Source organism: Schistocerca nitens, chromosome 8 (genome assembly GCF_023898315.1).
Source record: "Schistocerca nitens isolate TAMUIC-IGC-003100 chromosome 8, iqSchNite1.1, whole genome shotgun sequence".
NCBI classification, from domain to species: domain Eukaryota; kingdom Metazoa; phylum Arthropoda; class Insecta; order Orthoptera; family Acrididae; genus Schistocerca; species Schistocerca nitens.
In genome coordinates this window covers 607,103,018-607,118,748 of record NC_064621.1, presented here as the reverse complement: position 1 = coordinate 607,118,748, position 15,731 = coordinate 607,103,018, and the positions used below count along the sequence as shown (strand labels likewise).

Genomic DNA, 15,731 nt, shown 5'->3' with positions numbered 1-15,731 from the left:
AAATGCTCCTCCATGATACTGACAAGAGGGAGATTGAGTTAATAATTAAATCACTAAACAACAAGAACTCTCATGGATATGACGGGGTATCTTGCAGAATACTGAGGTATTGTTCTATGTATGTTAGCCCAGTACTTAGCCAATCCTACCGATTAAAGTACTCGGTAGTGAAGCCACTTTATAAAAAGGGAGACAGGGATAATGTTGACAATTATAGACCTATTTCTATGCCATCGGTGTTTGCTAAAGTTATTGAGAGGGTTGTATATACAAGGTTACTGGAGCATTTAAATTCACATAATTTGCTGTCAAATGTACAGTTTGGTTTTAGAAATGGCTTAACAACTGAAAATGCTATATTCTCTTTTCTCTGTGAGGTTTTGGACGGATTAAATAAAATGTTGCGAGCGTTAGGTGTTTTCTTTGATTTAACGAAGGCTTTTGACTGTGTTGACACAAAATATTACTGCAGAAGTTGGACCACTATGGAGTAAGGGGAGTAGCTTACAATTGGTTCGCCTCATACTTTAAGAACAGAAAGCAGAAGGTAATTCTCCGCAATATTGAGAGTGGTAGTGATGTTCAGTCCCAATGGGCCATGAATGGTAAAATACCAGTGGTTACAGGTGTTGGAGCAGCACCTTTTTTAGGATAGGTAAGACAGAAAGATGTCAAGTTCTACGAGAGGTCAGGATTGAAACAAATCTTCAGTTTAGGAAAGAAATTAAACAGCACAATTCTAGCACATTGGATCACCAATCACAGCTATCAATTATAAATTTTCACCAATCACCAGAAATTTTATTTCCACCAAGTTGTAGCTCAGTCCTAGGTAATTGCATTGATGAATTAAAGTCACCCAACCCAGTTGACATAATCTGCCTCTCTGAACACCGTGTGACCACTGGTATAGGAACTAGGCCTAAGCACAATGAGAAACTCAGACAGGAGAGTACTGCAAATGTTAGAATAAGGAAAGGTTCTCATAAAGGTATAATTAAAAATAATGTAAGTATATTTCATCAAAATATTGGGAGTTTAAAGAATAAAGTAGATGAGCTTCTGGTTTGTTTAGAAGATTTAGAAGCTGAGAATGAAATAGATATACTATGCCTGTCTGAGCATCACATTGTTACTGATATGGATAAGGTAAATGTAAGTGGATATAAGCTCTCTGCACATGTAATGAGAGAAAATATGGAGAAAGGAGGAGTTGCCATATATGTCAAAAGTTATCATTGTGCAAAAAGTATAGAAACAAAAAAGTTTTGTGTAGAGAAACATATAGAAGCATGCGCCTGTGAGCTGAAATTAAATAAAGGCACATTTATAATTGTAACTGTATATAGGTCCCCATCAGGAAATTTTCATCTATTTCTGAAAAATTTGGACTCCTTGTTGTGCTATCTGTCAGACAGGGGGAAGCAAATTATTATTTGTGGGGACTTCAATGTAGATTCTCTGAAAGAGGGTAATAGGAAAAATGACCTTGAAGTATTACTCGGTTCTTTCAATTTGACACCCGTTATTGATTTTCCTACTCGGGTGGTAAAGGATAGCAGCTCACTGATAGATAACTTCTTTATAGACCAAGATAAGTTTAACCAGATAAATGCTCAGCCTGTTGAGAATGGTCTTTCTGATCATGGTGCACAGCTAGTTACAATATATGACATAGCTCCGTTCAGCAATACTAAACAGTCCTCCAAAGTGGTACGTTCAGTCAACGATTTAACAATTGCAAATTTCAGGGAAAGCCTACAGCAGTTAGACTGGGATGAGGTGTACCGTGAACCTGATGCCAATTTAAAATATAATTTATTTCATGACATTTTTGTAAATGCATTTGAAAACTGCTTCCCCAAGAAAATAGTTAAATATACTCGTAAGAAACCTTGTAAGAAACCATGGCTTACTAAGGGTATAAAAATATCTTGTAACCGCAAAAGGGAAATGTATCTGACAGCAAGAAAGAGTAGTGACCCAGAAACTATCAAAAATTATAAAAACTACTGTGTTATATTAAGAAAAGTTATTAAAAAATCCAGGAGTATGTGTATCATGTCTGAAATCAGCAACTCTGATAATAAAATTAAAACAATTTGGAATATTATTAAAAGAGAAACAGGTCAACCAAGAGCAGAGGAAGACAGTATTACCATCAAATTGAATGAAAACTTTACGAACAAAAAGTCAGAAGTTGAAAATATTTTTAATAATCATTTTCTAAATGTTGTGGATATAGTAGGATCCAGGTGTTCATTAGAAGATGCTAGGCTGTTAATGGAAGAGGCCATACCTATGCAATTTGATACAATTGAAATCTCACCCACTTCTCCCTTTGAAATTAGGAAAATAATAAACTTGCTTAAAAGCAAAAACTCACATGGAATTGATGGCATTTCCAGCAAAATACTAAAAGCTTGTTCTCAACAGATAAGTAAGATTCTCAGCCACCTGTGTAATAGCTCTCTGGAACAGGGCATTTTCCCTGATAGACTGAAATATGCTATTGTTATACCTTTGCATAAAAAGGGGGATAGATCTGATGTCAACAATTACCGTCCAATCTCCCTTCTAACAGCTTTATCCAAAATTTTTGAGAAAGTAATGTATTCAAGAGTAGCTTCACATATCTGTAAAAATGAAGTACTAACAAAATGTCAGTTTGGTTTTCAGAAAGGTTTTTCAACAGAAAATGCCATATATGCTTTCACCAGTAAAATTTTGAATGATCTGAATAACCGAACACCACCCATTGGGATTTTTTGTGATCTCTCAAAGGCTTTTGATTGTGTAAATCATGAAATTCTGCTAGACAAGCTCAAGTATTGTGGCATGAGTGGGACAGTGCACAAATGGTTTAATTCGTACCTAACTGGAAGAGTGCAGAAAGTTGAAATAAGTAGTTCTCGTAACATGCAAAGATCAGCACATTCCTCAAACTGGGGAACTATCAAGAATGGGGTTCCACAAGGGTCAGTCTTGGGTCCTTTGTTGTTCTTATTATATATTAATGACTTGCCATTCTATATTCATGAAGAGGCAAAGTTAGTTCTCTTTGCTGATGATACAAGTATAGTAATCACACCTGACAAACAAGAATTAACTGATGAAATTGTCAATACTGTCTTTCAGAAAATTACTAAGTGGTTCCTTGTAAACGGACTCTCACTGAATTTTGATAAGACACAGTACATACAGTTCCGTACAGTGAATGGTATGACGCCATTAATAAATATAGACCTTAATCAGAAGCATATAGCTAAGGTAGAATATTCCAAATTTTTAGGTGTGTCCATTGATGAGAGATTAAATTGGAAGAAACACATTGATGATCTGCTGAAACGTTTGAGTTCAGCTACTTATGCAATAAGGGTCATTGCAAATTTTGGTGATAAACATCTTAGTAAATTAGCTTACTACGCCTATTTTCACTCATTGCTTTCATATGGCATCATATTTTGGGGTAATTCATCACTGAGGAATAAAGTATTTATTGCACAAAAGCGTGTAATCAGAATAATAGCTGGAGTCCACCCAAGATCATCCTGCAGACATTTATTTAAGGATCTAGGGATATTCACAGTAGCTTCTCAGTATATATACTCTCTTATGAAATTTGTTATTAACAACCAAACCCAATTCAAAAGTAATAGCAGTGTGCATAACTACAATACTAGGAGAAAGGATGATCTTCACTATTCAAGATTAAATCTAACTTTGGCACAGAAAGGGGTGAATTATACTGGCACTAAAGTCTTTGGTCACTTGCCAAATAGTATCAAAAGTCTGACAGATAACCAACAAGTATTTAAGAAGAAATTAAAAGAATTTCTGAATGACAACTCCTTCTACTCCATAGAGGAATTTTTAGATATAAATTAAGAAAAAAAAGAAAAAATATTAAAAAAATAAAAATAAAAAATAAAGAAAAACAAAAAACACAAAAAAATAAAGTTGTTATATTAACTTAAGTATGTTGTTAAATTAACCTAATTATGTCATGTATTGGAAAATTCGACTCGTTCCACATCATTACGAAATATCGTATTCATGATCCATGGAACTAGTATTAATCTAATCTAATCTAAACTGTTAAGTAGGGCGTTCCCCCAAGCATTGGTGCTGGGGCCACTGCTGTTTCTTATTTATATAAATGATATGCCTTCTAGTATTACAGGTGATTCAAAAATATTTCTGTTTGCTGATGACACCAGCTTGGTAGTGAAGGATCTTGTGTGTAATATTGAAACATTATCAAATAATGTAGTTCATGAAATAAGTTCGTGGCTTGTGGAAAATAATTTGATGCTAAATCACAGTAAGACTCAGTGTTTACAGTTTCTAACTCACAATTCAACAAGAACTGATATTTTGATCAGACAGAATGGGCATATTATAAGCGAGACGGAACAGTTAAAGTTCCTAGGCGTTCAGATAGATAGTAAGCTGTTGTGGAAAGCCCATGTTCAGGATCTTGTTCAGAAACTAAATGCTGCTTTATTTACCATTAGAACAGTATCTGAAATAAGTGACATTTCAGCAGGAAAAGTAGTCTACTATTTTCATACGCTTATGTCATATGGTATTATTTTTGGGGTAATTCTTCTGATTCAAAAAGCATATTTTTGGCTCAAAAACGGGCTGTTCGAGCTATGTGTGGTGTAAGTTTGAAAACCTCTTGTCGACCCCTATTCAATAGTCTGGGAATTTTGACATTGCCCTCGCAGTATATATTTTCTTTAATGTCGTTTGTTGTTAGCAATATTAGCTTATTCCCAAGAGTTAGCAGCTTTCACTCAGTTAATACTAGGCAGAAATCAGATTTGCATGTGGAATGCACTTCCTTGACTCTTGTGCAGAAAGGAGTGCAGTGTTCTGCTGCATCCATTTTCAATAAGCTACCACAAGAACTCAAAAACCTTAGCAGTAGCCCAAACACTTTTAAGACTAAACTGAAAAGTTTCCTCATGGCTCACTCCTTCTATTCTGTCGAGGAGCTCCTGGAAGAGCTAAAAAATTAAGCAAATTCCAGTGTTACATTGTTGATTTTCTTTATTTAAACTTACAACTTGTCGCCTGAATATGTTTCTTATATTTCATTTTATCTGTTTCTACAATCGTGTTATAATTTCATGTATTGACTCATTCCATGACCATGGAGACTTCTCCTTAACGTGGTCCCACGGAACAATAAATAAATAAATAAATAAATATTCCTCATTTAGGCTCATACATTTGTCTGCCTGGACATTTTTTTGATGCAGAAAATGATCTTTCTTACACTGCAAGAAGGGACAGATGCATACTTATTTGCATTTTCGCCACCTGAAATTGTTCTAGCTTCTCTGTCAAACAGAGATCTCTATTTCTAAAGCCCTGTTGCTAATAACAGCGATGTCCCAAAAAATTAGCGCTTGTCCGTTTCTGATCATTTCCTCGGTGCAAATCCAAGCTGAAAGGAGAAGAGTGTAAAATGACCATGGAGGGCAAAGGAAGACTGGAGCATGACTGCTTCTTAGTAGTTTGTCAAAATACAGCACTCCTAAATAATGAGATTATATCTACGCTTGTCATAAACTCCAAGATAATTGTCAAATTCAATGGTTTTGCATTCTTTATGCAAATCTTCAAAATAAATCAAAAACCTGAATGTCCTCTTTAGCAGATTAGACCCCCCCCCCCCTTTTTGACAAAATCCTAGCTACATCCTTGGTTGATGGTATAGCCAATCAGTGGATAATATCATGTCCAACCATAGGAATGCAGAAAATTGTACTCTGCAATTCAACCAATGTAATCAGGGCAGATTCTATGGACTGGGTAGAAATCGTGTCTGCGTTACTCAAGTCTCAATCGTACGTCCACTTTTGTTCCCCATGTATGTAAACAATCTTCTGTGCAAGATAGAAGAAGCAGAAGTAGCTCTTTTTGCAGATAACACTATCATTATAATCAGTCTGAGCGTACATACAACACCAGAAGAAATGATAAACAGTCTTCTTCAAAGTATCATTGACTGGTTTTCTCTGAATGGTCTCACTCTCAATTTCAAAAAGACAGCATATTCAGTTCTGCATACATAGAGGTATTGCACCAGTGATAAGTGTAACATATGGTGAGGAAATACAGTTTGTCCGCATTTGCACTTAGTTATTGCAAATCTTAGGGAGAGAGAAATGAGTAAGGTGACATGTTCTGCATTTTTTCATTCTATAATACCATGTGATATAATGTTCTGGGGCTAATTCATCTTTAAGAAAGAAAGTCTCTATAGCTCAGAATGTGCTGTAAGAATAATATGTGATGCTAACCATTGATCTTCTTGTAGACATCTATATAAGGAGTTGGGCATTCTGACTACTGTCTCACAGTATATTTATCCCCCATGAACCATATTGTAAGTACTCCACTACAGTTCAAAAGGAACGATGATGTACATAATTTCAATATGAGAAGAAAAAATGACATTCATTATTCCACATTCAGGTCATCTTTAGCATAAAAAGGGGTCACAATGCACAACCTAAATTTGTGATCGCTTACCCAGTGATATAAAATGTCTGACAGGCTGCAAAGTAAAATTTAGAAACAACCTGAAAAAGTTTATCCTTGGCAACCCCTGTTTCATAGAAGAATTTATATTATTTAAATGTGAAAAGATGATGGGTAGGAATTACTAACTCAAACATGTATATTTAAAAAAATAAAAAATGGTCAGCAAGTAGTCATATTTACATACTAGTGTGTATTGTGAATTTAGAATGACTCGTTCCACATCGTTAAGATTTATCAACAGAACTAATGATTTTTTGAAAATATAATATAATTGGTTGGATAAGAAAATATACTTGCCGTGCAGCAACAGGTTGGTGTGCAGCATCTTCTTCTTCTTCTTCTTCTTTTTTTATTGTGTGTATATTACATGCATTTTGGGCTTTTATGAAAGTTTTATTTACATGCATTTTGGGCTTTTATGAAAGTTTTATATTCACCTTGTTAATGACATTGCGAGGTCAAAGTGAGCAGCTTGCATCAGCAGGTTCAATATATCCTGTCTGGCACATTATTGCTCAGCTTCCTTAACACTTTCCAATTTAGAAATCTCATAGTTTATTAGAAACCATCTGAAAGAAGAAAAACTGTGCTGCACTATTGTCATATATTCCTTGGGTGTTGTAAGTAGACAATTTGCACAAGTCTTGAGACTGAGTGAAGCTATACATTAACAGAGAAGCAGCTTTTTTTAACAACTAGCTACTGTATCTGAACTCTATATCTTCTTCTGATGAAGGATGTTTTATGGAAAACAAATGGTGGAAAATAAACAGTCTTCATTTTTAATATTGCTGTGATCACAAATGAAATTATCATGGCAGAACACTATGGTTTAGGTGGTACTGTTGGCTTGTGGCTACAATCATATCTACAGGATCGGAAGCAGACTGTAATGCTAAATGGCTCTTCTGGAAAACCTGCCTCCTCTGAATGGGGCACGATAACATGTGGTGTGCCTCAAGGCTCCGTTTTGGGCCCACTGCTTTTCCTCATCTTTATTAATGATCTTCCTCTTTGTTCTGAGACAAACAGCAAATTTACCCTGTTTGCCGATGATACCACAATTCTAATTGACGATTTGATTGATCATGATCTTGAAAAAACTACAAATACTGTTTTTAATGACATCTTAAATTGGTTCTCCTCAAATGGTCTCTCACTCAATGCAGATAAAACTCATTATATGAGGTTCCACACATCACAAAGTAATCCCGATGAAATTGACATAAAATGTAGAGATCAACCAATACAGAAAGTTGAAGACACAAAATTCCTGGGTGCTCACATAGACAGTAAATGTAATTGGTCAGTTCACATTCTTCATCTATGTAAAAAACTTAGCTCGGCAACATTTGCATTACGGGTAATTTCTTCAGTGGCTGAAGTTGACACTATTAAGGTTGCCTACTTTGGCTACTTCCACTCATTGATGTCATATGCTATCATATTCTGGGGGAACCAACCACTTGCAAAGAAAGTTTTCACCATCCAAAAAAAAGCAATCAGAATAATGTATGGGGTCCATCAAAGACACTCTTGCAGGCACTTGTTTCGGAAGATAGGTATCCTAACATCTGCCTCACAGTATATTTTTTCCTTGCTGACCTTTGTCTGCAAAAATTATTCCATCTACCAAGACAACAGTAAATTCCATGGTTATAACACCAGAAACAAAAACAATCTACATTTAGAAATGAAACGTCTCACTCTGGTACAAAAAGGAGTTTACTACTCCAGCATTAAGCTGTTCAATGCTCTACCACTCCATATCAAATGTGTTCATACAGACCTGCCAAAATTTAAACAAGTTCTCAAAGATTACCTGACAGAGAAATCTTATTATACTGTGGATGAATACCTGAAAGAAAATGTATACCATCACTAAACTTATTGTGTCTAGAAGTAGTTCAATTTATTTTATTGTGCATTTGGGCATTAGCACACTTTTTGTAACAACAGATTGGCTGTACATGTATTTACTCTTGTAGGCCTAATATCTGATTTAACTTTGTGCTCTTATCTTTAACCTTTATTTTAAACTCCTTTTTCTGTCAAATGGTTGTTATGTTATCTAGCTGACATTGTATCTGTTACTGTATTTATAGTATGTCTTACTTAAACTATGTACAATTTGCCATTGAATTGCCCTTGTATTTATTGTAAGTTTAAATTGAAACCTGTACAATTTGACACATTCCATATCCTTGTGATTGACTCACTAACTGGATCTACGGAACAAGAAATAAATAAATAAATAAATAAATAAATAAGAGGATAATGGTGATGGTTGGTTAGAGGACATTGTAACGTAGTATTACAAGCATGAGCCGACATACCTATCTCTCGAAACTGTGAAGTTTTAAGTGTGTTTGTGTTTTGTATAAATGTGAATATTTTAATTATCTTATGTTATGTGGCTATGAACTGCATGTGGATAAAATTTAATTCTGATATTGATAGTGTTTCTGATACATATGTAAGACATCAAGTAGAATGGCCCCCTGAATGTGTCTGAAAATTGATATAATTGATATATCCTGAGAGAAAAATGTTGTCTTGTAGTTTTAGGGAAAACTAATAATTTTTTAAAGTTTTGTAATGGGGGCTTTTGCTTGTTTACATGTAATCAAAAGAGAAGTATATGATACAGCATTTTTATTTTGTTGTGGACAGTGTGATCTTGAACATCAGATTCATCATAGAGCAAATCTACTAATATTTACTAAAGTAGGATATAAAATACAGTGGTGTTTAAATATTAGGCTCTATCACTAGAACTAATATGTGTAACCATATTTATTCCTGCTATATTCATTGCTAATCCCCGTTGTTTTCATTTTTGTAGAATAATGACATCATTAAAGTGACAGAAGGAGAAGATAATGTCACTGTACCAGGGGAAAGTGAGGTGCACCAGAAGACCTACAATTTTGATGATATTTTGACAGATATATCCCCCGAGTCTTCTGGTGGAATTGAGTATGTAATTTGCTTTTTCAGTATGACTTTTTTTATAAGCAGGATAATTGATGATATTGCTAATGGCGTGTGGTTCTAGGGATGGATTCAGAGAATTTGCAGTACTTCTCTGTGGCCTAGGACTCACTGTGGATGAAATCAGACTTGTGAAACAACGCAATATTGACATAGAGACATTTCTAGCATTAAAAGAAACTGACTTAAAAATTATTGGAATTGAGGATGAGGAACGAAGACGTAAGCTAATTGAAGACATGCAAAATCTCTCATCAAAACAACAGCCTCAAGAAAATAAGGCACATATGAAATCCAATTCCGCAATTAGGTGAGTTAAAGATTGTTTCTCAGTGGAATAAATTGTTCTTTATTTATTTATTATACTTTATCAAGTATGCTGTTGTTTTTTAGTGTACAAGAAGGGCAGCAAATTGTATCTTTGACTGCGACACATTTAGAAGAGCTGGATTTGGTACTGGACACCCTGTTAAAGGCAGTCGCCCAAAATTATGACGACACTTTTGTGGATGAACAGTACTCCTCTAAAGCCGTCTTGCTTGTGGTATTGCAATTGGCGATGGAGCAAGCATATTGTCTCCATAACCAACTTCAAAAACTGCCTGGAGAATTGTCTCAGGTCAAAAGACTATCATTAAATATGTTGTATTATTATTATTATGAAAATTTGTGTATATGGTTTTGACAGGTTCAATTTTCATACACTGTACAATTTCTTTTTACCAGATGAGAAAGCAGTCCGACAGTCGGAGGGCGAAATATTTCTCCTGGAAAGTCGTGGGACTTTTGGTGCCTGCCACAGCAGTGGCAGTGATAGCGTTTTGGAAAATGAAAAAACATTTATTCTCACATATTGTGTGAAACATTTTTGAAACGTATGCCCATTGAGAACATAAGACTGCTTATGTCTTTAAATTATTATTTGTGTTGTAAGATAAGACATTATTTATTACTGGCTTACCATAATACTGACATAATTGCAGATAATTTCATTACAACACACAACAGTATATTGTTTTCATTTCCATTGATCTCAAATCCAGAAGAAGAAAATGCACAGCACATCAAATTATGTTGTTTCAATTATTTAATGCCACTCATGTGTACCCACTATCCTCTCCCTTTTAAATAAAACAGATTCATCTTCAATGCATACTAAACCATGCCCTCAGTAATACGTAGAAAGAGAACAGCCGATGTGTGTAGTCGCCGGACAGATATTGGAAAAATGATAGTTTCCGTTTTATGCGCTTACAGATGAACTTCAGTAATGACTGTATATTTCAAGAATGCTAGTTGCTGTAATTTACAAATTAAAGGAGGTCTAACAGATTTTGTATCTTAGTATATCTGGGTCAGAATGACAAAGAGAGTGACAGCTAGCTGTTTAGAGGGTACCTGCCAGGGCAAGAGCCATTCAGAGAATCAGCCTGGTCAGGCCTCCTGTTGTGTCTGCTGTTGCAATACCACTTTGCTGCTGCAGGTGCCAGTTACAGGCAACACTTACAGCTGGTAATGTAACAGTTACACGTTTTTATTGTTTGCATTGTTTCTGTGTGTGGCATATTTATTTTACTTGACAGAATGTCCTAAACTAATTGCTAAAGTATGCAGAAAAGTGATCAGATTATTACCACTATGCCAAGCAAATCCAAAACTGCATGTTAATGGTCAGGGTGTGACTGCATCCAAAGTGGAAATGCCCAGCTGTTTGCAGCTACAGCCATATTGTGTGCCCAGACAAATGTCAGTTGTCACCATCACCCACTCTCGTGCTCGACTGTCAATCGCTTTATTATTTTGATCAAGATACAGAATAACTATGCTTTATGAAGGAACAGCAGTATTTACTCTAATATGGAATATATTTTTTGCAAATTCATAAATTTAAAGCTAGTTTATTCCTCAGCTTCATGTTCTATAGAGCATTTTGCACAATACGTGATAATGATGCGGAATGAATCATTTTACCTTCACCTTACAATATCTTCCTGATGTTCAGGCAAAGTTAGTTGGCAGAATGTCACTAGTAATCCTTTTTGTAAATATAATGTGGAATTCTTGTCTATTTACACACACCATCATTTGGAAAACAACAATACATGTATCTGCTAAACTTTCTGGTTGAAATGCTTATTATTGAATGTTCACTCATGTGTCAAAATGTGAGATACGAACTCGTTACTGACCTTAGTGGTCAGTTGTTCTCATTTCGCCCTAAGTGTGCTGTGCATCCTGTTTAACTAGCTACTATTAATTCATGCACTCTTTTCCTCTCTATTAATGTTTTGAGTAAAGAAGTCGTTCTCTTCACCACTTCTCTAATCCCCTAGGTCTTGAGGTGAAAAGTAAAAATACCTCAAGTAGAGGCTTTATGAATATCTGCAAAAAAAATCTAATTAATCAGCTCCTTTTACCATTTAGAAATGTGTTATAATAAATATATCTTAAATGTGAATTGTAAGCAGCTAACAGTCTTGCAGGTACAGAGCTGATTGACAATTGCTGAGTATTCCTCCTTCCCCAACAATTTAATTTAAGATGATGCTATAACTATTGATGTGGCAATAGATACTGATTTCCTCCACTAGAATTACTTCTTGGAAGGGAACTGTAATAACTGTTGGTGTACTGAAGGAAACTGGAAGATGATGTTCTGTACAAGTTACACAGTTACAGCAAAAAAAAAAAGGGGGGGGGGGGGCAGAAATATATATGAGTTACAAATTTAGTAATAATGTAAGTGGATAGATAAAAAATCTGATCACCAAGTCTCGGAAGGAGAACAGGAGAACACACATATAAAAAGTATTAAAGTTTGCTAGCTTTCAGAGCCGGTGGCTCCTTCTTATGGCAGAAGGGTTGAGGGGAAAGAAAGAGGGGTGAAGGAAAAGGGCTGGTGAGATTTAGGAAAACAATTATAGCTTGAAAAAGAGAAGAAAGTCTTTTCTTCTCATCCTGTCTGGTAAACTGGGGTTGTGGGTGACTTTCCTGAACTCTAACCGTTTTCCTAAAGCTCACCAGTCCTTTTCCTTCACTGCTCTTCCTTCCTCCTCAACTCTTTTGCTAGAAGTAGGAGCCACAGGCTGTGAAAGCTTGCAAACTTTAGTACCTTTTATATAATATGTGTTCTTCTGCTGCCGCTTGTTGACTAGATTTTTTGTGTATCAACTTGTATTACATTTTCAAAAATTGATTATTTTTGTAAATTTAGTTATACTTTTTGCAGAAACACTCAGAAAGGTCACAAAGTAGTTTGGTAAGACATTATTCTGTAGCAGATCATTATTTGTCTATGAACTGCAGTGTCAGTAAATGAGTAAGAATATTATTGATCTTTGTTATACTAAGATCACCGTATGACTACTGTTTGTCTATACAGATATGGAATTTCTTGTGTTAGCAACGTGATTAATTGTACACTGTAGCTCCAATAAGTTCTTGAACAGGTTGCTACAAAATATTATTGGTTGAACATTTCTGCTGCAGTGTAACAAGACAAAATCGTTACTTCATACACAAAGAAATTATTTTATTTTCTACGAGGTAGTTTTAACATTTCCATACCATTGTGCACCATTGTCTTTATTTGCTGGAAACACAAGCATCATGAAGTAATCTTAATTTTAATTTTTTGGCCAATAGTGTAAGAACCTAGCATAACTCTCTTTAATAATTATGTATTTTGTGGTATACTAAGTGTACTTTTGGTTTATGGAATTGTTTTTGGTTCATTTCTTCTCTTGCATAATGACGATCAAAGATTTCTAACTATCCACCTATGACGTTACCTTTGCTTCCCACTCTAAAGTGGCAGCACACACAGTTATAAGTGAAGCCTGTAAAATACTGGAATTATTCCACATTTAATATGACCAAGTCCGGCACTCTCTGATTGTTTTAAAATTGGAATAATAGAAATGTTATTATGTGCCAATAGCCTTTCAGATTTCTCAAACATTACTTTTTATGTAACAAGGGAAAGTTTCCTGGTAGTTTCCACCGATGAAGTTTCTCATCCTAAGTGGAGATCATCAATCAACTACCATAGTCTAATTCATTTCATCCCATGCAGAACACTCCACATGCCATACTGTATTAAATGCTCTAATGTCAAAATTCTACATAGATTAATCTGAAAATTCATCTAAGTATAACACATCCGAGGTAGAGTGATGGAGAGACATTTCCTTGTTTGGTGGTCCACTGTGGCAGATTTCTTAAACCAATGAGAATAGCATTTAGATCACCCAGCTACATCTACATCTACATTTATACTCCGCAAGCCACCCAACGGTGTGTGGCGGAGGGCACTTTACGTGCCACTGTCATTACCTCCCTCTTCTGTTCCAGTCGCGTATGGTTCGTGGGAAGATCGACTGTCTGAAAGCCTCCGTGCGCGCTCGAATCTCTCTAATTTTACATTCGTGATCTCCTCGAGAGGTATAAGTAGGGGGAAGCAATATATTCGATACCTCATCCAGAAACGCACCCTCTCGAAACCTGGCGAGCAAGCTACACCGCGATGCAGAGCGCCTCTCTTGCAGAGTCTGCCACTTGAGTTTGCTAAACATCTCCGTTTATTTATTTATTTATCTCTTGTTCCGGTGATCCATGTTGTGACAGTATCACAGGATATGGAACGTGTCAATTTTACAAGCTTTTGGCCAGAATTTATGGTAATACATAAAACAAAACAAAAAAAGTAAACAGTAACTTAGGTCCCACTACAAAAAAAATACATTTTAGAAATAGATAGAGATTACGAAACAAAAAACAGTAAACAGTAACTTAGGTCCCACTACAAAAATACATTTTAGAGAGAGATAAAGATTACAAAATAATAAGTGTTATAGAGAAATAAATATTGCAAAATATATGTTTACAATAAAAATATTCGGTATTACAAATACAAATTTGGGCATACATTTGCAACTTACAATACAAGAGATGTTAAACACTGTAGTTCAGGAACTCTTCTAATGTATAAAATGATCCTTGCAATAGGAACTGCTTTAAGGTTTTTTTAAACAGGAGATCATCATCTACCAAACAGTTAATTCTTGAAGGGAGGGCATTAAAAATCTTACAGCCACTGAAATGGACTCCTTTCTGCACCATACTTAGATTTGGCTGTTCATAGTGGATATCATGTTTCCTTCTAGTATTGTGACTGTGATATGCACTATTCAGCTTAAAGATGGATTTTTCTTTCCTTATGAAGCACATCAATGAGAATATATATTGTGCAGTGGATGTAAGTATTTCAAGCTTCTTAAAAAGATTCCTGCATGTGGCTCTAGGATGGACTCCACACATGATCCTTATGGCTCTTTTTTGTACACACAGTACTTTTTTAGCCAGTGGCTGATTTCCCCAAAATATAATTCCAAATGCCATAATTGCATGAAAGTAACGCTATCATGGTTACCAAATAACCCTGTGACGAAATGCGCCGCTCTTCTCTGGATCTTCTCTATCTCCTCCGTCAACCCGATCTCATACAGATCCCACACTGATGAGCAATACTCAAGTATAGGTCGAACGAGTGTTTTGTAAGCCACCTCCTTTGTTGATGGACTACATTTTCTAAGGACTCTCCCAATGAATCTCAACCTGGTACCCGCCTTACCAACAATTAATCTTATATGATCATTCCACTTCAAATCGTTCCGCACGCATACTCCCAGATATTTTACAGAAGTAACTGCTACCAGTGTTTGTTCTGCTATCATATAATCATACAATAAAGGATCCTTCTTTCTATGTATTTGCAATACATTACATTTGTCTATGTTAAGGGTCAGTTGCCACTCCCTGCACCAAGTGCCTATCCACTGCAGATCTTCCTGTATTTCGCTACAATTTTCTAATGCTGCAACTTCTCTGTATACTACAGCATCATCCGCGACAAGCCGCATGGAACTTCTGACACTATCTACTCGGTCATTTATATATATATTGAAAAGCAATAGTCCCATAACACTCCCCTGTGGCACGCCAGAGGTTACTTTAACGTCTGTAGACGTCTCTCCATTGATAACAACATGCTGTGTTCTGTTTGCTAAAAACTCTTCAATCCAGCCACACAGCTGGTCTGATATTCCGTAGGCTCTTACTTTGTTTATCAGGCGACAGTGCGGAACCGTATCGAACGCCTTCCGGAAGTCAAGGAA

The 15,731-nt window shown here is 35.7% G+C and overlaps 1 protein-coding gene across 1 annotated transcript in view; it reads left to right on the top strand.

Moving 5' to 3' along the window:
• The window catches only part of LOC126199245 (uncharacterized), a 53,741-nt gene extending 43,121 nt beyond the window's left edge, over positions 1-10,620 (top strand). Inside the window, exons 2-5 of the mRNA XM_049936043.1 lie at positions 9,407-9,540; positions 9,620-9,865; positions 9,949-10,174; positions 10,282-10,620. Of these exons, the coding sequence (XP_049792000.1) occupies positions 9,407-9,540; positions 9,620-9,865; positions 9,949-10,174; positions 10,282-10,416 (741 nt within the window). The 3' untranslated portion in view covers positions 10,417-10,620. The remainder of the gene's footprint in view (positions 1-9,406; positions 9,541-9,619; positions 9,866-9,948; positions 10,175-10,281) is intronic.
• Positions 10,621-15,731: the final 5,111 nt, after the last annotated feature.